The 23,098-nt window shown below is 43.2% G+C and overlaps 1 protein-coding gene across 1 annotated transcript in view; it reads right to left on the bottom strand.

Moving 5' to 3' along the window:
* NINJ1 (ninjurin 1) overlaps positions 1-4,641 on the bottom strand; it is a 44,740-nt gene extending 40,099 nt beyond the window's left edge. The window contains exon 1 of the mRNA XM_075833877.1: positions 4,440-4,641. Within this exon, the coding sequence (XP_075689992.1) occupies positions 4,440-4,511 (72 nt within the window). The 5' untranslated portion in view covers positions 4,512-4,641. The remainder of the gene's footprint in view (positions 1-4,439) is intronic.
* Between the last annotated feature and the right edge of the window lie 18,457 nt (positions 4,642-23,098).

The following is a 23,098-nucleotide window of genomic DNA, read 5'->3' as shown; positions in this document are numbered from 1 at the left end:
ATCCTGCCGATACAGAGGCTGCAGCACCCATCCTGCCGCTACCCGGAGACTGCAGCACCCATCCTGCCGCTACCCGGAGACTGCAGCACCCATCCTGCCGCTACCCGGAGACTGCAGCACCCATCCTGCCGCTACCCGGAGACTGCAGCACCCATCCTGCCGCTACCCGGAGACTGCAGCACCCATCCTGCCGCTACCCGGAGACTGCAGCACCCATCCTGCCGCTACCCGGAGACTGCAGCACCCATCCTGCCGCTACCCGGAGACTGCAGCACCCATCCTGCCGCTACCCGGAGACTGCAGCACCCATCCTGCCGCTACCCGGAGACTGCAGCACCCATCCTGCCGCTACCCGGAGACTGCAGCACCCATCCTGCCGCTACCCGGAGACTGCAGCACCCATCCTGCCGCTACCCGGAGACTGCAGCACCCATCCTGCCGCTACCCGGAGACTGCAGCACCCATCCTGCCGCTACCCGGAGACTGCAGCACCCATCCTGCCGCTACCCGGAGACTGCAGCACCCATCCTGCCGCTACCCGGAGACTGCAGCACCCATCCTGCCGCTACCCGGAGACTGCAGCACCCATCCTGCCGCTACCCGGAGACTGCAGCACCCATCCTGCCGCTACCCGGAGACTGCAGCACCCATCCTGCCGCTACCCGGAGACTGCAGCACCCATCCTGCCGCTACCCGGAGACTGCAGCACCCATCCTGCCGCTACCCGGAGACTGCAGCACCCATCCTGCCGCTACCCGGAGACTGCAGCACCCATCCTGCCGCTACCCGGAGACTGCAGCACCCATCCTGCCGCTACCCGGAGACTGCAGCACCCATCCTGCCGCTACCCGGAGACTGCAGCACCCATCCTGCCGCTACCCGGAGACTGCAGCACCCATCCTGCCGCTACCCGGAGACTGCAGCACCCATCCTGCCGCTACCCGGAGACTGCAGCACCCATCCTGCCGCTACCCGGAGACTGCAGCACCCATCCTGCCGCTACCCGGAGACTGCAGCACCCATCCTGCCGCTACCCGGAGACTGCAGCACCCATCCCGACGCTACCCGGAGACTGCAGCACCCATCCCGACGCTACCCGGAGACTGCAGCACCCATCCCGACGCTACCCGGAGACTGCAGCACCCATCCCGACGCTACCCGGAGACTGCAGCAACCATCCCATTTCATGAAACCCAGCAAGATTAGCAGCCCGGGTATTGTTCTCTGGCATCAGCCTCATCCTTCTTTCCATACATATTGCCCCATCATCCGCTTTGCTTGTATTTTTAGCTCTCTATATCTCATCTCCAGTAAAGACTCGGCTGTTAGAGACTTTGGGGTTCAGTTCTGCTGGGACAGTCTCCAGGCAGAGTCCAGAAAATGCAGTATAATTCATAATGTATAAAAAAAAAAAAAGAAAGAAATCTCAGCACTTAACTGTCAGAACGTATTTTTATTTCCTTTAAAAGGGCAATTCCCGACCCCAGCAGCCTCCAGCTGAAAGTAGCACAAAACCCAGTAACCATGTGGGAAAAGTTCAAAGATTAACACGAAGCGGAGTCCAGAAAATGAACTTCAAACTGATGATCTCATATGACCTGGAAATCCCCCTGTACTTATAATGGAATAATTTAACAAGCCACGAGATAAGGAGACTCACAAATATTTAACACAATAAGGCCTGATTCACACGAACGTGTCCGTTTTGCGTCCGCAAAGATGCAGCGTCTTTGCTTTGTTAGGCCGTAAAAGCATGGAGCGTATCCGCCCTGTGCGCCGCAGGGAATTTAGGGCAAAAAATGGCAAAGTCTGGAATGTCCGCTGCGGAAAACGACAGCATTTAGCTGGCTAGCAGGCAGGCCTCCTGGGATGACGTTTCATCCCATGTGACCGCCGCTACAGCCTGTGATTGGCTGGGGCGGTCACATGGGATGAAACGTCATCCCAGGAGGTCGCGCTGGAGGGAGAAACACCGACTTCTGTGTAAGGGTATGTGCACACACACTAATTACGTCCGTTACATACGGACGTATTTCGGCCGCAAGTCCCGGACTGAACACAGTGCAGGGAGCCGGGCTCCTAGCATCATACTTATGTACGACGCTAGGAGTCCCTGCCTCGCTGCCGGACAACTGTCCCGTACTGTAATCATGTTTTCAGTACGTGACAGTTGTCCTGCAGCGAGGCAGGGACTCCTAGCATCGTACATAAGTATGATGCTAGGAGCCCGGCTCCCTGCACTGTGTTCGGTCCGGGACTTGCGGCCGAAATACGTCCGTATAATACGGACGTAATTAGTGTGTGTGCACATACCCTAAATGTGAGTTTTTGTTTTTTTCTGATTTGCGTTTTTTGCGGCGAGAAAGCTGCGAACCCGCCGCAAGAAAATGGAACAACTGCTATTTGTTGCGTGATTTACATCCCAATTGAATTCAATGGGGAAAACCCGCAACAAATATGCAGCGTTTACGCAAATACAATTGGCATGCTGCAGAATAAAATTCCGCACTGCAGGTCAATTTCCGAACGTTTTTTCCACCCAGTATTTACGCAGCGTGTGGATGAGATTTGTTTTATCTCATCTACTTTACTGCTACTGTATTTGCACGCAGTATTTACGCAATATGTGAACCGACCCTTACAGTTCCGTGTGCCATCAGTTTTTTATGTCAGTGTTGGTGCACATTTTTTTTTCTCTGCATTTCTTTAGCAACTGGTGTGTGAATCACAGACAGCGCACAGATGACGCCCGTGTGCTGCCCGCAATTTTCACACACCGGGGCGTGATCTGCAAAAAAGCACCAGAATGGGACACGCAGTGAGTTTCACGCAACGGAAACACACTTCGTGAAAAATTACTGATGTCGGAGAGCCCCATTATGTTGCATAGATCCGTGTGCTGTCCGTTTTAGGGCCTGTATTAGGACTACAACACCTGGAGACCCCCTCCCCCACAGTGCTACATAGCCGAACTAGAATCACAATAGACCGTAAGAGGATCCCGGTGGTACAGCTAAAATATAGACACTAAATGCTCCTTTTGTGCAATCTGACACGGTCACGTGAAGGTTTTTTTTTTCTATTAGAACAATGATTTCTATGGCAAGAAAAAAAGTTGCACAACCCAAACCACACTAAAGGGTCATCGTGCAGATCTAAACAATTAAAGGAGTTTTCCAGGTTTTGAGACTTTTTTTTTTTATACAATTCTAGGAACCTGTAAAATAAAACATTTTTTTAAAAACTTTCCTGACATACGTGTGGTGTGATGTCACGCAGCTGCAGCACATTAAGTCATTACAGATGAAACGTCACTGCGATCTAGACACCGGGCACATGAGAAAATCCAGCAACGGGGGACAAAAGTAGTATTCCAATGGTAGACATTCTCCAACAGATTCCCACCGAAACCCCTATAACACTACGGCGGTTATCACTAGCCATGTGACAACAGTCTAAAGGCCCTTTTACACCGGCCGGCACTCGGCCGGCGCAGCGAGCACCGATCAACGAGAAATCGTTGATCAGCGCTCATTTGCTCCTGTCGCACGGATCTATGGATGGGGATGAGCCGTCGTTACTCCGATCGCTGGTCGCCATACATTATTATCATGTCGGCAGTGCGTCCCCCTGTTTACACAGGGAGATGAGCTGCCGACAACGATAATATTTAACTTTTTTAAATAGATACGACCGGCAGATGATGGAGCGTTTGCTCGTTCATCTGCTGATCGTTCCCCTGTTTACACAGTGTAAAATCCCTTAACGCTTATTTATTGAAACCCCTGGGCTACACAATGACATGTACCGTGCTATGCTCAGCGGGACGAGTCACACAACGACACGTACACACAGCTCTAGCACTGCAGACAATTTCTGCTAGTAAAAGTTTATAGAAGTAAATCTGATGCCGGCTGGCGACTCTTATTGGTACCCATGCCACTGGGTCAGGTTGATGCGGGCCACACAGCTGGCAGCAAGCGATGACATGTAAGGTGGCACTGGACACACATTTTCGAGGTCAGGTTACATTCTACAACCTGTGGGTGGCGCTGTAGCGCAGCAGCATCCACAGTCAGTGAACAATGCTACAAGTGTCAAAAGTAACAATTGTATCACACACACACACACACACACAAAAGTTACCGCAACATCGCGCAATGTGTTCTTATAGACGGGAGGGTCCTGCAGGGATGTGCAGAATCTAGTGATCGATATTAATAAATAGTGAATAGTAGCAGCCTCTTCTCGGGGGCACACAAGTGGGGGAGACCTAATACATAGGAGTGCAGATTATTAGACATAACTAGTATCACTGCGTATCGGAGACATAGAAATGGGTCGGGCGTCACTTTAGCTGAACTCCGTTATCTAGTCTGTCCCGTCCCCCCCAGACTCTTACCCGGAGCCCCCCGACTACTCAGCCCCTCCCCCGTTACCTCGTCATCTCGTAGATTCTCCCTCTCTCTGACGCGGCCATTCAGCTCCATTTCATCTGATCGGGTCTCCATGATTCTGAACACAACATACACCGGGGTCTCAGGGCTGATGAGCCCGTTGTACTCTCCAGGCTGGCCGGTGTCTTGTTGTGGAATCTCCCTCCTGGAAGTGAGAGCAGGGGAAGTGCTGCCGCTGCTGATGAGAATAATAAAAACGCCTCCCCCTGGCGGCCGATGCTGGAAGTGAAAGTAAATCCTCTAGGAATCAGATCCAGATCATCATCATCATCATCATCATCATCATCGCTGCCAGGGTGATTAAAAAAAAAAAAACATTAACCCCTTCCCGTCGTACACACCTTTCAGATTTTCATTTTCGTTTTTTCCTCCCCACCTTCCAAAAGCCATAACTTTTAAATTTTTCCGTCAATATAGTCCGATGAGGGCTTGGTTTTTGCAGGACGAGTGGTAGCTTTTCAGAGCGCCATTTATATACTAGGAATTTATGTACTAGGAAACGGGTAAAAAATTGTTTGTGGGGTAGAAAATGAAAACAGCGATTCCACCATTGTTTTTTGCGCTTCGTTTTTACGGAATTTACTGTGCAATAAAAACAACATGTTAACTTTATTCTGCGGGTCAATACGATTACGGCGATACCAAATTTATATAGTTTTTTTTTCTATATTTCACTACTTTTACAAGCAAAAAACGAAGTGTAAAAAATAAAATTTATTTTGTGTCGCCAAATTCTGAGAGCCATAAAAATTTTATTTCTTTATCGATTAAGTGGTATGAGGGCAGTTTTTTTGCGGGATAAGCTGTAGTTTTTAATGATACCATTTTGGGGAACATGCAGCGTTTTGATCACCTTTTATTCCATTTCTTGTGGGAGATGAGGTGACCAAAAAATAGAGATTCTGTCATTTTTTATTTTGTTTTTTTTTACGGCGTTCTCCGTGCGGGTTAAATAATGATATATTGTAATAGTTCAGACTTTTACGGACGCGGCGAGACCAATTATGTTTATTTATTTATTTTTACTATGCTCTAGGGGGAAAAATGAGAAAAGGGGGGTTTTTTAACTTGTAATTTTTTAAATTTTTTTTATAGAAAAAACAACAAACTTTATTTAACTCATTTTTACTTTTTTTATTCGTCCCCCTAGAGGACTTCAACCAGCGATCGTTGGATCGCTTGCTCTAACTACTGCAAAACGTCAGTATTGCAGTATATCGTCTTTCTGACAGGCGTCTATTAAGCCCTCCCAGAGGCAGGTCTTAATAGGAGCACAAAGATGGCGGACCTGGGGGCCTTCGTTAGGCCCCCATGCTGCCATAGCAACCATCGCCACCCCGTGATTGCATTGCGGGGGGCACGATGAGCTGCTAGAGGAGGCCCCCTCTTTCTAACGATTTAAATGCCGCGGTCGCTATTGACCGCGGCATTTAATGTGTTAAACGTGTGGGATTGCGCTCGAGCGCGATCTCGTTCGTTACTGTGAAGTGTCGGCTGTAACATGCAGCAGACACCCGCATTGTATGGATTGAGCTCAGCCCGTGAACCCGCTCCATACTGAATGAGACGATGGAAAAACGTAAAAAATGGCTCAGTCATTAACCCCTTCCCGACATTTGTCGTAAGTATACGTCATGGAAAGCCACTGTTTCACGCAAAATGTCGTATACTTACGACAAATGCATGGCACCGGCTCAGAAGCTGAGTCGGTGCCATCATCCCCGGATGTCAGCTGTATCTCACACCTGACATCCTGTTGTAACGGTGGGGACCGAAGTTAGCTTCGATCCCCGCCATTAACCCCTTAAATGCACCCGTCAAAAGCGTTCGCTGCATTTAAGGTGTTTGCAGCTCATCTGCACCCCAGCAATGAAATCACCGGTGTGTCAGTGGCTGCAATGGCAACCGGAGGCCTAATACTGGCCTCCCAGTGTGCCTAGCACGGAAAACTTCCAGCCCCTGCCTGGAGGTGTAACCTGAAAGGCTTCGGTAGCCACCGGCAAGATAGCGCCGGCTCGGGAGATGAGCCGCCGCCATCAGCGGTGGGTGTCAGCTGACATCCAGCTAGCTCCGATCCCTGCCATTAACCCCTCAGATGCAGCGATCGGATGCGATCACTGCATCTTTGTGGTTGTTAGCAGATCGCCAGCTGTGCCCTGCAATCGCACGACTGTCGACTGCTATTATGACAACAGGAGACCTAACAATGGCCTCCTGTCTGCCATTACGGAAGCCGATTAGGCCCCACCGAGAGGCGAAGCCTAATCGGCATGCTGTCAGTGAATGACTGACAGATCTAATACATTGCACTTCATAGGTAGTGCAATGTATTAGAAAAAAAATCTGACAGTTGGACCTTCAAGTCCCCTAGTGGGACTAATGTAAAGTGTAAAAAAAAGTGAAAAAAAAGTTGTAAAAAATATAATAAAAGTTTCAAGTAATAAAATAAAACACAATCGCCCTTTTTCCCTTATCCAGTCCTTTATTATTGAAAAAAATAAATAAACCATATGTATTTGTTATCGCCGCAAATGTAACGGCCTAAACTATAAAAATATGTTATTTATTCCACGCGGTGAACGGCGTAAAAAAAACGTAAAAAACTGCAAGAATTTCTGTTTTTTGGTCACAAAAGTGATCAAAAAGTCGCACGTATCCAAAAATATGTCTATAAAAACTATAGCTCGTCTCGGAAAAAACAAGCCCTCAGACAGCTCCGTCGATGAAAAAATTAAAAACGTCTGGTTCTTACAACATGGCGACAGAAAAAATACATTCTTTTTACAAAAGTAAATTTTATTGTGCAAAAAGTTGTAAAACATAAAAAAGTGCTATAAAATAGGTGTCGCCGGAATTGTACTGACCCGCAGAATAAAGTTAACATATAATTTATGACGCATAGTGAACGCTGTATAAAAAAAACCCCTAAAAATACGATGCCAGAATTGCGTTTTTTTTGATCACCTTCCTCTAAAAAAATAGGATAAAAAGTGATCAAAAAGTCGCATGTACCCCAAAATGGTACGAATAATAACTACAGCGCGTCCCGCAAAAAACAGCCCTCATACCACTACGTCTATGAAAAAATAAAATTAGTTAAGGCTCCAATAAGTCATGAAATAAAAATATGCAGTTGTGTAGATCGGAGGGGAACATTTAGGCTGGGTTCACACGACCTATTTTCAGACGTAAACGATCTCGCTGTAAATGACAGCACAACGTGATCTCGATGTGCTGTGTGAGTAAGTCACACACAAACATTACCGAAGTGTCAGGGTTGTGAATAGACATCGCTTCCTGGCTGGAGGTAATGTCTATTTACTGTCAAGACGCTTCAGTAACGTTAATGTGTGTGTATGTGGCTGCACATAGTGAACAACGCAGGATCACTATGTGCTGATTACATGAATGGAGAGAAGTGTATGATGCGGATTGGTCAGCGTCATACACTCCTCTTTACAACGCCCACATGGTCAAAAGTAAAAACACGCCCAGTTGGGCATTAAGAAAGTCATTACTCTAAAATAGGCTGGTCGCTAAGGGGTTAAATGGTAATTCTGGTGTGTTTTTTTATGATTTTTTTTCCCCTGATATATTACTTTTCTTCACGTTGAATAGTGGGCGGAGCTAGGGGCAGTTCATGAATATGCCAAAATATCTGGCAGCGCTTCAGTATAATGTGGAATACTGGTTCCCTTTAAGGTTAGTGTCACACACAGCGTTTAGCAGCATTTTTTGGCCTTTTTTGTTGAGGAGTGGCTACTACGCCACAGACAGATGGGAGTCTTTCTTAAAATATCTAAACTTTTCTATGCCAAAACACGGCACAAAAGTTTCAATTTGCGCACAAAATGTCAACTTTTATGCCTTTCTGCAGCTCACATCACTTTTTCTAAGAAAAAAAAAAGGGCAGAATTTAGTGAAAGAGGGCGGAGCCATCCACGGCCAGACAAATATACTACAATTTACGCCAGAAGCTGGTGTAAATTATAGCACGAATCTTCTCCAGCTTGTAGCTTCTGGCGCATGCGTGGCTAGAGATGCGCTTAAAGGGGTTTTCCAGCCACACCAGAAATTGTGCATAATTATTTGTGCAGGAGGTCTAAAACTGTTTAATCCCTTCGCGCACCACAACGTTATAGCACGTCGTGATGCTGGGGGTGATGTATGCAACGGCCAGGAACAGAGATAGCGCTGGTCCAGGCCATTTAACCACTCATATGCTGCAGTGAATCGCGACTGCAGCATCTGAGGCGTTAAAAAGAGGGGGAGCCCCCTCCGACAGCTCATCGGCGCCACCACGACGTGGGGTGCCGATTATTGTCATGGCAGCCCAGGAGCCTAATGAAGGCCCCCAGGACTGCCTTCCTGTTAAGCGCTGGTTTAAGTCCCCTAGGGGGACTAATAGAATGTGTTAAAAAAAAAAAAAAAGTTTAACAAAATTATTAGTAGTGTTAAGAAATCAAAAATGTAAAAGTTAAAAAAAAAAAAACTCTTTTTCCCATTTTTTCTCTAAAGTTATTTAAACAAAATAAAACAAAAGTGGTATGGCGTCTGTAAAAGTCTGAACTACTGTATTACAGTAAATTATTTAACTCACACGGTGAACGTCGTAAAAAATAAAAAATTTAAAACAAAAAATCAGTTGTTTTTTTTTTTTCAAATTGGAGGTCCAAAAAAAGTAATAAAAAGTGATCAAAAAGTTGTATTTACCAAAAATTTGTACCAATAAAAACTACAGCTCGTCCCACAAAAAATACGCCCTCATACCACTCAATCTATGAAAAAATGTAAAAAGTTATGGCCATAAGAATGAGGTGAAACAAAACAATTTTTTTTTTACAAATTGTTTTTTTTAAAAGTAGTAAAATATAAAAAAAAACTATATAAATTTGTTATCACCGTAATCGTATTGACCCGTTGTTTTTACCGCACTGTGAAAGCCATAAAAACGAAACCCAAAAACAAAAAAATTGGAGGAATCACAGTTTCTTCCCATTTCAGCTGGCAAAGATTTTTTTTTCATTTTCCCAGTACATTACACGGTACTTTGAATGGTGCGAATAGAAACTACAACTCCTCCTGAAAAAAAAAAAAAAAAAAAGCCCTCACACCACTCTATTGACGAACAAATAAAAAAAAGTTATGGCTCTTGGAAGGCAGGGAGTGAAAAACTAAAATTAAAAAAAAGCAAAAAATGGCTCAGTCCCCAAGGGCTTAAAACGCCGCAAAAAAAAACAAAAACAAACGCTGCCTGAACTCGACCCTTGGTAATCCATGGAAGCCGAGGAGTTGTAAAGACATATTCTGCATTGCTGTGGTGAGCTCTACAACTACGTCAGGGAGAGCTGGATACCAGGACTGGTTCCCTTTAGATAAGGACACATTTGTAAGATATCAGCCTGTACTTCGTCTCCTCCGAATTCCTACATGACGCCTTACCAAAAGTTCATCTGTATAGTGCTCTAATCTAAATCAGCTTCAAATACTGGGACTTACTTTTTTTTTTTTTTTTTTTTTAAAGAGTTAAGAAACATTACTAGAAGCCAAAAACTTTCCAAGAACACAATTGTGACACTTGCTCAGTCTGTAGTATACAGTCTACTTTTATAACAATGATAATGAAATAAGCACAAAACATCACATGTTCTAAATATAGCCAAAATTGTGGTCTGGGGAGCAGTGGCATCGCTAGCACCAGGCATCCAGGGCCAGTGCCCTGGATCTCCGGACGACCGCCACATTAAATTGTAGCCTATGAGACGCTGGGACATTTGTGGCATCACTGTTTTGTTTTTTTGCAGTATGCCAATGTATAGAAAAGCGTAGTCTGATAGAAAAAAAAAAAAAAAAGTATTCTGCAGCATACCAGCCAAGGGTATGTCCAAAAGGACTCCTGGCATCTGCCTGGTAAATGGGGCCCCATGGATACATTCACTGTATGCGCCGGGAGATTTCCTGACGCATACGCCAAACGTGATGTGAACAGAGCTTTCCACAACATAATACAGTAGCAGCACAGGGGATGAGATTTGAACAAACCTCATCTACACACTGTAAAAAGGCCACCAAAAAAAAAGATAAATCCGCAGAATGTGAAGTTATGCAGCGGAACAGCTGGTTTTGCGTTGCTGGTTTTCCCTGTTGAATTCAATGGGGAGGTAAAACCCGCAAATGTTGCATTTTTTGCCTTCGAAAATCTGCGATTCCGCCCCAAAAATCGCAACTCCGAAATAAAAAATAAATGCATACTTACCCATAGTCATGGCAACACATCCCTCGGACATCCTGCAGCCCGGCCTCCTAGAATGACGTTTTATCCCATGTGACAGCCGCAACCAATCACAAAGTCACATGGGATGAAATGTCATCCCAGGAGGCCGGGCTGTAGGGCTTCAGAGGGACATGTTGACATGATTACGTGTATATGTTTTTTGTTTTTTTTTAACCTGCTGTTTTCCACAACGGACATTCCACCCGAAAAACTGCACCAGAATTTGAGAAAATAGGAGAGTTTTAGCCTTGTGCCAATTTAACCAGTTAGTGACCGCCCATTAGTGTTTTTACGGCGAACAATAACAGGCTTTATTCCGATGCTGTAGCCTTCTTACGGTGCTGCATCGGAATAAGTAAAGAAAGCGGGAGCAGTTAAATCTCTCTGCTCGGGCTGGGAGCAAAACTGCTCGAACAAGTGAGATCGATATCTGTATCTGAGTGGTTTTGGAGGGAGAAGCTCATGAGGAAAAAAAAAAGTGGAGTATGAATTTAGATGATATTTTTTGTCATCTGGTGCATGCCACTGGGTAAACACACCTGAAAACATATTTGCCAAATTTAGCCGATTTCAAACACCAAATGTTTGTCCATTTCTTACACGCTGGGTGCAAGGTGGAGCTTACAATGAATGGCGCGCAAACTGGCTGTGGAGAGCCAATTTTCCAAAGCTGATTTGCTGACACCTTACGACCATTACAAATGTTCTGAAGTGCCATAACACCGTCAACACCCCTGGAATGGCTCTTTTTAGGAAATTAGCCCCCCCCCCCCCCCAGCTATTTATTTAGCAAAATATAAAAGATTTGAAAATCTGCAGTGTAAAACGTCTGCAGCATGTGGATGATATTTGTAAAATCTCATCTACTTCTCTTGTACTGTAATCCGCTGCAGACTTTATCTGCGCAAATCCGCTGGTAAAATCTGCAGCAAATCCGCCACATTCAGTCTGTGAGTTGCTGACCGTATGTCAGACGTATTTCCCAGTCCCAACACGGTTCAGCGAGCCGGACCCCTAGCATCATATTTATCTATGATGCTATGTGTCAATGCCTCCCCACAGGACTACTGTTCTATGATGAAAGCATAACAGTATGGGACAGTATTCCCACGGGGAGGTAGGGACTCCTAGCATCATAGATACAATATCTCACGGACCGAGAACGGCTATGTGAAGCAAGCCTAAGACTCGGGCTACATGGTGACTTTGACTGCGTTATAGCTCACATGTCCAAAGATTTTACTATGTCCCGTAGCCTGCATTGCAGATAATAAAAGTCAATGTGGTTGTGTAGCGACCTGCAAGTAACCGCAACATGACAGTTCGGATTTCTTGCAACGGTCATGTCGCGGCACCTGGTGCGTCACTACACAACCACATTGACTTTTATTACTTGCAGTGTAGCCTACGGGACCTGTGTCACAGCCTAAGTCATGGTGTAGACCCAGTCCAAAATTGTACAATACTTCAATGTATATAATATCAGATAAATAGATATCGTAATAATAATAATCATTATTTGTATGACAAAATATTTGCATTTAGATAGATATTAGAAACCTATATTTATTGAAAGAAAAAAAAAAAAGTGTTTGTGTTTTTTAGATTACTCTTCTCCCTCTCTTGCAGCCTGCTTTTAAAAATAGAAGCGTAGTTTTTAACAATTAACAAAATACAAAGTGAATGAACAGAAGAGAAATCTAAATCAAGTATATTATATATAATATTTGGTGTGACCATCCTTTGCTTTCAAAACATCATAAATTCTTCTAGGTACACTTGCACAAAGTCATGGATTTTTCTAGTCAGGTGTATGATTAACCAATTATACCAAAAGAGGGCATAATGACCATAATGCTCATATGTAGGTTGAATCACCGTCATTAACGACAACAGAAACAGATGTGGAACAGGAACAGACAAACTCTGCTACAAAGGTGAGGTTGTGCAAGATAGTTTCATGTCACAGGTCAACCATGTAAAGTCTGAGCACAGCATAAAGACACAAGGTTATTATATTGCATGAGCAAGGTCTCTCCCAGGCAAAGATTTCAAAGAAACCTAAAAAAACAAAACTCCTCTAAACCTACCATAAGGGGCCATTCATCTACATACATTAAAACCTACAATAGTATCCCAAAAACAGAAGGATAGCATGCCCAAGTAGTAATATAAATGTGACTTTAATAATAGAATGTTAAAAATGCCATAAATAGCAGATACAGTAAAAATCGAGAGAACAAGATGTGAGACACAGGGAACAGGTGCCTATACAATACCTGAACCAAAATAGACAAGGGCAATGGATAATACTAGTTGTAACATATCCATAACCAAAGGAATAATATATTATGAATGGAACAAAGAACTAATGCATACCAAACAATGACCAAGGATGTCTAGCTGCGTATAACATGTGGGGAAATGACCCAACATAATAAAATGGATATACCCAGATAGAAATACCTGGTCAAGGATGTAAAAATGCAGACTAAAGCCCAAAAGTCAGACATAAATAACATGCGAAAAATACTGAGAGCTAAATGGTCATAATGGATGCATAAAATAGGGATAGAAACTGGAAGAGAAGAAATACCCCAGAAAAACACCTCAACGCGCATTTCGCCCGTGGCTTCGTCAGAAGGAGAAATGCGTCAGGAGGCGAAATCTCCTTCAAAGAATTCAAAGCAGACTAGGGTTTCAAGATGTGCTGTTCAAGCTCTTTTGAAGAAGGACAAAGAAACTGGCAACATTGAGGACCGTAAATGCAGTGGTCGACCAAGGAAACTTATCATAGAAGATCAAAGACACATCATGCTTAGTTCCCTTCGAAATCATGCAAGGCCATCTGCTCAGAATTTGGCTGTAACAGAAGGCAGTTTGTTCGCCGTAGGGCTGGAGAGCGGTACAATAATGAGTGTCTGCAGGCAACCGTGAAGCATGGTGGAGGTTCAGGCAAGTTTGCGGCTGCATTTTAGCAAATGGAATTGGGGATTTGGTCAGGAATAATGGTGTCCTTAATGCTGAGAAATACAGGCAGATACTTATCCATCATGCAATACCATCAGGAAGGCGTCTAAATGGCTCCAAATTTATTCTGCAGCAGGACCATGAACCCACACATACAGAAAATGTCAATAAGAACTATATTCGGCGTAAAGTAGAACAAGGAGCCCTGGAAGTGATGGTATGGCCGCCACAGAGCTCTGATCTCAACATCAGCGAGTCTGTCTGGTATTACATAAAGAGAAGTATTTGAGGAAGCCTGCAACCACAGACGATCGGTGGTTAGTTCTCTAAGAGGTTTGGAACAACCTCCCTGCCGAGTTCCTTCAAAAACTGTGTGCAAGTGTATCTAGAAGAATTTAAGCTGTTTTGAAGGAAAAGGGTGGTCACAGCAAATATTGATTTAAAATTTTTCCTTCGGTTCATTCACTTTGCATTTTATTAATTAATAAAAAAAACTATTTACACTTCTATTTTTGAAAGCATTCTTACTTTGCAGTATTTTTCCACAACTGCCTAAAACTTTTGCACAGTAATATATATATTCAAATTGTTGCTGCCGCACTGTTAAAGAGGCTCTGTCACCAGACTTTGCAACCCCTATCTGCTATTGCAGCAGATCGGCGCTGCAATGTAGATTACAGTAACGTTTTTATTTTAAAAAAACGAGCATTTTTGGCCAAGTTATGACCATTTTTGTATTTATGCAAATGAGGCTTGCAAAAGTCCAACTGGGCGTGTATTATGTATGTACATCGGGGCGTTTTTACTACTTTTACTAGCTGGGCGTTCTGACGAGAAGTATCATCCACTTCTCTTCAGAACGCCCAGCTTCTGGCAGTGCAGACACCGCGTGTTCTCGAGAGATCACGCTGTGTCGTCACTCACTTCCTGCCCCAGGTCCTGCATCGTGTCGGACGAGCGAGGACACATCGGCACCAGAGGCTACAGTTGATTCTGCAGCAGCATCAGCGTTTGCAGGTAAGTCGATGTAGCTACTTACCTGCAAACGCTGATGCAGCTGCAGAATCAACTGTAGCCTCTGGTGCCGATGTGGCCGACACGATGCAGGACCTGTGAGTGACGTCACAGCGTGATCTCTCGAGAACACGCTGTGTGTCTGCACTGCCAGAAGCTGGGCGTTCTGAAGAGAAGTGGATGATACTTCTCGTCAGAACGCCCAGCTAGTAAAAGTAGTAAAAACGCCCCGATGTACGCACATAATACACGCCCACTTGGACTTTTACTTTAAACACGCCCACTTGGACTTTTGCAAGCCTCATTTGCATAAATACAAAAATGGTCATAACTTGGCCAAAAATGCTCGTTTTTTAAAAATAAAAACGTTACTGTAATCTACATTGCAGCGCCGATCTGCTGCAATAGCAGATAGGGGTTGCAAAATCTGGTGACAGAGCCTCTTTAAGGTTTGTTTGCTGCATTGACTTCAGTAAAGAAAGAGCTCATTGCAACAACTGTCTAGCCACCTGTTGCCCATCCACTGGCACCTTAGAAAGGGTTCGGCTGATGCAGCCGTAATATGGACACCAAAATGCCTCCAGTTTGTAACCGGCCTGATCCATAGAGAGCTCAAAGTGGAGTAATAATTATCACAATGAAAGGCATTGTACCAGAAAATAGTATAATTATATATTATATATACATATATATATATATATATATATATATATATATATATTATATATTAGCAATTATGGAACAGACAGCTCCAATTTTAGACACATCAATATGAAAACATGTTGTTCCTTATGTTGTTGTTTCTAAAAGAAGAAGAACAGGAAACATTGTAAGAACTAGATATCCTTCAGTGCAAAAATGGCTCTGGTTAGCGGTGACAGTAGTCAAAATCTACTGGAGGGCTGCAGAGTCTTCTTCACCATTCAACAGGCAGGAGAGCTCAGGAAGCAGCTGTCAGATCACTCCATCCAGGGGAGGATTGAGAACTTATAGTGGCCTTGATATTGTAGGTAGGTCAAAGCTGGCAGCATGCGGGGCAAACACAAGTAGGCAGGCAAAAAAATCATTAGCTGCAGTCACATTGGTGGTAGGTTGAGCCAATTAAAAAATACAGTAGGGGGGCTAACACAATTAAGCGAGGCATTGCACTGGTAGACAGGGCGAATACGACAAAACAGTAGGTGGAGCAAACAGCCAAATCACTGACCTCAGCAGTCCCGTGCAGTACATACTGGCATCATCGATGAGGTCAGTCACTGTCTGCAGCGGTTATGTGCCGATACAGCAAGTCATCGGTCCTGGCAAGTAAACTATAAACAAATATTACCACAACATAGTGACTGAATAATACTACTGTAACTGAATAAAAAAAATCCTATACAAAGATCAATATTAACACTAAAGATCAGCGGATTTCACCATCAGATTTGATCAGAATAAATTTGTTGCTAATTGAGTATCTGCAGCATTGGCACGCTATCAGCACCAGGATTTACATTTGAATTCAAATAAATGTATTTAAAAAAAATAAAAAAAATTGCAATTCATGTGGGACGAATCCCAAAAGATTTGGATTCGCTAAAATCCAACACTTTTGGGAAATTCGGAACCGATTTGTGTAAAATCAATTCACTTCTCTCTAATTACCACCAAATTGAGACTAAATAATACCACCATGAAGTAGTGTATGCAGAGTATTATCACACTGCAAACTATACAAGTCAATACAGGGCTGATCCAGCACAGTCAGAGTAGATTACAATAAGGCCCAGTTCACACAGAGGTTTTTTTACGCTGCTTTTGACATGGAAACCACATCGGAATCAGCCCCATAAAACAGCCAAAACCGCCTCCCATTTATTTCAATGAGAGGTGGAGGTGTTTTTTACGCGGCGGCTTTTAGCCGCCAGCGGTAAAAAAAGCGGCATGCTCTTTGTTTCTGCAGTTACGCCTCTGACCTCCCATTGAAATCAATGGGAAGCAGAGAAAGCGTTTTCCGAGGCGAAAATAGCAGCAACAGATTGCAGGCAGGTCAAAATAGGCCTCAAAATTCCTGAAGGAATTTTGAGGCTGATTTTTCTAAACAGGGCCTTAAATTCAGCAAAAAGTTACCAAAACTGCAGCTTGAAAACCCAGCCTGAGTTTTCCACATTTTGCTGTGATTTTTTGGGAAAAAAAAAATAATAAATAAATAAAATCGATGGAAAAAGGTGCGGTAAAAAAAAAACATTTTGACCGTGGCATGTGAAACCAGCCTTATGAATGGCACAAACTTTTCTTCTCACCTGTCCCAACACATGAAATATAATCAGACCTTGCCCCCCAACATTACTCTTACTTTTAGTAGCATGTTGCAGCCTAGGCTCCTTCACTATCTCCTGCAATTTGCCTGCATTAACTTGCAGGGCCGCCCTCGCATCATGGCTCCACCCACTGTCCCTCCATTGGTTCACCCATTGCTGCAAGAGGACCTGCTGATTGGATGAATGGCTGTCAGCTAGGGACGTCACTCTGACGCCTAACACGCTGATTAGTCGGCGGTCCCGTTGACGCGACCAAAGAGGTGGGACTAAGCCCTTATAGAGTCTCGGCGTTCTCGCGGTGCGTGTACGACCAGACAGCAGTGTCGTATACACACACCGGGAGAAACGGACAGCACAACCGTGCTGACCGGCTAAAATAACCATTATCTGTGTTACCCCTGAGGATGCTCCCCACAATAAATCGGGGTGCAGAAACGCGTAGGGACTAGAACACATCAGTAGCAAAAAGACCAGTTGAAATTTGCTACTACTGATACAGATGTTCATATCAAATAATATAATAGCAACATTGAGCAAACGCTCTAGACACTTTGTATCAGCCTGCTGGGTCTGTCTGCTAATGCCGGTTACCAGATTTATGTGGGCATAAGTGCCTAGCTTTTAATACTTATATAATAAATTTATTTTAAACGTTTATTCAGGCAGTCAAATGCTAGACTTCATATTACAGTCATGTGAAACCAGCTTTAGTATAGACGTACATAGTATAAAGCCACATCACTGTGCGCACCGCACGATGTTCCGAACATTACAGAGAAATTCACTCTAGAAACAATGTTCTTAGGGGGGAAATAGCTCCTTAATAGGGTGTTCAAAAGGAACATGCCATTTTCTGTTGGATTCATATGAAATCACAGGCACAAAGCGGTACATTATGGATCCATAGATTGCTATGGGTGTAGTATTACAGGTCCATTCAATCAGTGGGTAATACGGGCATTTGTGTAAGCCTTTAGACTCAGTTTACAGGAAGTTTTGATGTAGTCTTTTCTTTTTTTTTCATTTCAGCCCCTTCAGATATTTATTCTGCACAGCACAATAACTTGAATGAAGCGAAGGTGCAGTTCTCTGCACAACAATGGATCAATAAAAGCTGACCCTTTTATCTAGAAATCAGTGGTCAGACCCCCAGCGATGGCATACGCCATAATGTATCAAAGTGGAAAAAGCTCTTTAAACTCCTATAGAACCTTTTTTTTGTTGTTAAGTTAAAGGGGGCAAAAATGGAAAAATGGGAGATGGAAAATTGAGAACTTTACACATAGTTCCAGGATTGTTGAGGTTTTTCCAGCGTGTGGCATTGCCCAGTGCTCGCTGTTGGTAAGCACCAAAGATAACTGCATTGCAGCAATATGTGAATGATACTTATGAATGCAGGTCTCGTTTCTGCCAGCAGGTGGCGCTCAGTGACCTTAGCTTCCGGTAAAACTGCCGCCTTGGCTCAATTGTCCTTATATGTGTGAGGCATGAACGCCTCTCAAACTTTTCATTAAACTGCAAGTGGATTATGAATTAGAACAATTTTAGTGGTTTTGTGGAGTGTTTATTTTAAAAACATACACTACCGTTCAAAAGTTTAGGGTCACTTAGAAATTTACTTATTTTTGAAAGAAAAGCATAGTTTTTTTCAATGAAGATAACATTAAATTAATCAGAAATACACTCTATACATTGTTAATGTGCTAAATGACTATTCTAGCTGCAAACGTCTGGTTTTTAATGCAATATCTACATAGGTGTATAGAGGCCCATTTCCAGCAACCATCACTCCAGTGCTCTAATGGTACATTGTGTTTGCTAACTGTGTTAGAAGGCTAATGGATGATTAGAAAACACTTGAAAACCCTTGTGCAATTATGTTAGCACCGCTGTAAACAGTTTTGCTGTTTAGAGGAGCTATAAAACTGACCTTCCTTTGAGCTAGTTGAGAATCTGGAGCATTACATTTGTGGGTTCGATTAAACTCTCAAAATGGCTAGAAAAAGAGAGCTTTCATGTGAAACTTGACAGTCTATTCTTGTTCTTAGAAATGAAGGCTATTCCATGCGAGAAATTGCCAAGAAACAGAAAATTTCCTACAACGGTGTGTACTACTCGCTTCAGAGGACAGCACAAACAGGCTCTAACCAGAGTAGAAAGAGAAGTGGGAGGCCCCGCTGCACAACTGAGCAACAAGACAAGTACATTAGTCTCTATTTTGAGAAATAGACGCCTCACAGGTCCTCAACTGGCAGCTTCATTAAATAGTACCTGCAAAACGCCAGTGTCAACGTCTACAGTGAAGAGGCGACTCCAGGATGCTGGCCTTCAGGGCAGAGTGGCAAAGAAAAAGCCATATCTGAGACTGGCTAATAAAAGGAAAAGATTAATATGGGCAAAAGCACACAGACATTGGACAGAGGAAGATTGGAAAAAGTGTTATGGACAGACGAATCGAAGTTTGAGGTGTTTGGATCACACAGAAGAACATTTGTGAGATGCAGAACAACTGAAAAGATGCTGGAAGAGTGCCTGACGCCATCTGTCAAGCATGGTGGAGGTAATGTGATGGTCTGGGGTTGCTTTTGTGATCGCAATTTGAGTCACGTTACGCCTTGATCTCCATGCAGGTTCAAATCAGGTGGGGGGGGGGCGAGCTCGGAGAAGCAACAGATACACTGAGACGTTTCTCAAAGTAAAAATCCTTCTCACTTTATTTAACTGTAGTGGTCGCTTTTATAGCGTCAGAACAAAAACACTCCATAACATATGAGTCATCTGTATATTCAATAAAACCCATTGGTGGAACACAAGGTATTCCCTTTTATGCTTAGGGGGGTTGGTCAAGTGATTGACCGCCATCTGTTCGCAATTTCAAAAGAGACAGCAGAGCAGCTGCAAACTATTTCCTCTCTTACCCTTTCTAAAATACCCATTCTATTGTAACACATGTTCTCCTCTATAACATTTCACTCCTTGGGGCCCCAGATACATTATACATATATTTATACCATAACAATCCCTCCTTTTGTGATTTTACCAACACCTAAATTCCAATGCTACTTCTATCTCCTGATAGCAAGGCTTCGATCCATTTCTTCACTTGATTCACACAGGTATGTAGGTGGGGTAATCTCACAACACTCTTTCATCATAATGTATAGGCCTCTGACTGAATGCTTCCCTTATTTTGCAAAATGTATAACAATTGAAACATGTAAGCAATATAAACAATATTATGAAACATATCAAGGGTTGGAATAACACATGCAGTATCTTAGTGGCAGTGGGGGAAAATCCTGTAAATATGTCATACCAATGATGGGCACTGGCATCTTTTATTGCTGATGATAAATTTATTACTTCCCTAGCTGCTATTGTAGCCAATACTTTCACTTTACTTAGAGTTACATTATGGGCTGCTATCAATTTCTTTACGTCTTTAGACTTTTGTAACACTTGTTTTAACTCTTCCAGTGGCAAACTAAAATTTCCATAGGGCAAAGGTTCAGGTACCCATACAGTGGACATTATTTCTTCTAAAGTAGGCAGGAACACTATAGTTTGGTTCCCCCAAGTCAAATGCGTCACATTGTATAGACATCCTGAAAATGGTCCTATGAGATTAAACTGGCTAAGGGTCTGCTTGTCGTTAGTTATTAAACATACATGCTGTGGACCTACTTCAATATATACCTGTAGGTTAGCTTCTGGGATTATAGTGAGTGCGCATACATTATCCTGGTGCTGCATTAGACAGGGTTCATATATCCCTGACTGTTCATTACATACATATCCTTGCTCTGTTAATTGGCACAAATCTATATTCCTTGTCTTATTTTGAGAATCTATGTGTGTTCTCTTCATTTCTGGCATCCAATATTGTCCTAATAATGTCACCGGATCAATCATTACCATTGGCATAACAATAAATTTGCATAATAGAGTAGGATTTTTCACATTAAATGCTATTAGTCTTCCTGCGCACCATCTAGGTGTACACTCAGTATACTCAGGCTGTAACAATAACCACGTATCATTTCTCTCTCCTATGGGCAGAATGTCTGTCCATTGCCTAACATGACTACTAAACAATTTATTCTTAAAATTATTCATCTGTTCTTGTTGCCACATCGTTTTAAGCGTACATACTGTCCAATTTACAAAAGTTGATACATTCTGTAATGTTCTATATTCGGTTAGCATACTTTCATTAAAAACATTTAAAAACAGTTCATCTATAGTTAACCCTTTCTGTTGTATGGCAAAGGTAGTAGGTAACCATGAGGCACCTATCCTTAATGCAGTAGATGTGTCGTCTCCCACTGAGTTTAATTTGTTCATAACTGTTTCTAACTGTATACCATTCAATACTCCTAATCCCGTTCCTACCCCTCCTAATAGCGTGTCATACCATTCTCTTTTTTGTCTATGACAGCTGGGGGATTCAGGGAAGGAAATATTGAAGTGTACATTCTTTTTCTGCTGTTGGGTTACAGCGCTCTTACATGTATGTGCGATTCTTTCCAGACTTTGTACTGTTATATGTGGCTTAAAACTATCTCTTAAAATTGTTATCAAGAATACAAAATATCTTCTATTTCTTATTTGGCTATTATTCATACATAATATCATCCCATCAGTTTCTTTTATTACAATCGTAGAGTTGAGCCTCTCCTTGTTGCATCTTTCATAAGTCTTATTTATCATTTCATTTCTATTTTTACTGGTTGTATATTTCTATAGATACTGTAAATCTGGTTCATAACAACAAAACAACAGCCGTCTCTTCTTGTATGCTAATGTTGGCTGTTTTGTCTATGTGAAGGTACACAGTCCCTCCATGTGGTCCTTTTCTCCAAGTCCCTTCGGTTGTAGTCACATTTGTAGTATAACACGGGTCATTGGCCTTACAGGTGTAGTTACCCTGCTTTCTATCCACTGTGGCATTCGCCCACCCTGTCCTGAACTGTTCCAGTGATTCTGTACTGATTACGTGTACAGGAGTAGCAGTTCTGCCTTTTTGTATAAGAGCACACGCAACAACCGCCGCAACAACCGCAAAGATCTTCATTCTTCTGGCTGAAGAACCTTTTTACAATGACTGGCGTGAATCCAGCTTGCCTTTCCTTCGAGCTTCATTGAGGTGCTTGTAACGAGTAGGACTTGAAAAGGACCATCAAACCGTGGCTCAAGGCTCTTCCTCACGTGTCTTTTGACAACGACCCAATCTCCTGGTTCTAGCTTATACGTCAACTGAATCAGGACCTGGAATGGAAGCAAAGACTTGTGCATGCACCTTGGTCAATTGTTTGTTCAGCGTTTATACATAATCTGTTAGTCTACCATACTGCATTTGGAGCACCTGTGGAAAATAACATCCTAATCTGGGAGCCGACCCAAATAAGATCTCATATGGGCTGAGACCTGTTCTTTTTGTGGGCGTGTATCTTACTGAGAACAAGGCTAATGGTAGACACTCGGTCCATGGTTTCCCGGTTTCTACCATTGCTTTTTGGATTTTCAATTTGAGAGTCCCATTTAGTCTCTCAACCTTCCCACTACTTTGTGGATGGTATGGTGTATGTAGGGCTTGACTTATGCCTAGAGCTGACAACACATAGTTCATGATTTCACCCGTAAAATGAGTTCCTCTGTCGCTCTTGATCACCTCTGGAACTCCATATCTGCACACCACCTCGTTGATCAGTTTCTTTGCTGGGGCTACGGCTGTAGCTTTGGTTACTGGAAATGCTTCTGGCCATCCTGAAAAAAGATCAATACAAACAAGCACATACTCATAGGTACCGACTTTTGGTAATTGAATATAGTCTATCTGTAGTCTCTGGAACGGATATATAGGTCTGGGTGTGTGCTTCTGTGGTACTTTTACAGTTCTTCCAATATTATGTGTTGCACAGATCATGCATCCTTGTGTAAAACTGCTGGCCATCACACTAAACCCTGGAGCATACCACACCTTGTTTACCAAGTCCATCATTGCCGTTTTTGACTGGTGTGTCTCTCCATGTGTTATCTGGGCCATCATTGGGAACATTGTCTTAGGCAGGCACAGTTTA

The sequence above is a fragment of the Rhinoderma darwinii genome, chromosome 7, assembly GCF_050947455.1.
Source record: "Rhinoderma darwinii isolate aRhiDar2 chromosome 7, aRhiDar2.hap1, whole genome shotgun sequence".
Taxonomy (NCBI): Eukaryota; Metazoa; Chordata; class Amphibia; order Anura; family Rhinodermatidae; genus Rhinoderma; species Rhinoderma darwinii.
This window is presented reverse-complemented; position numbering and strand designations above follow the sequence as displayed.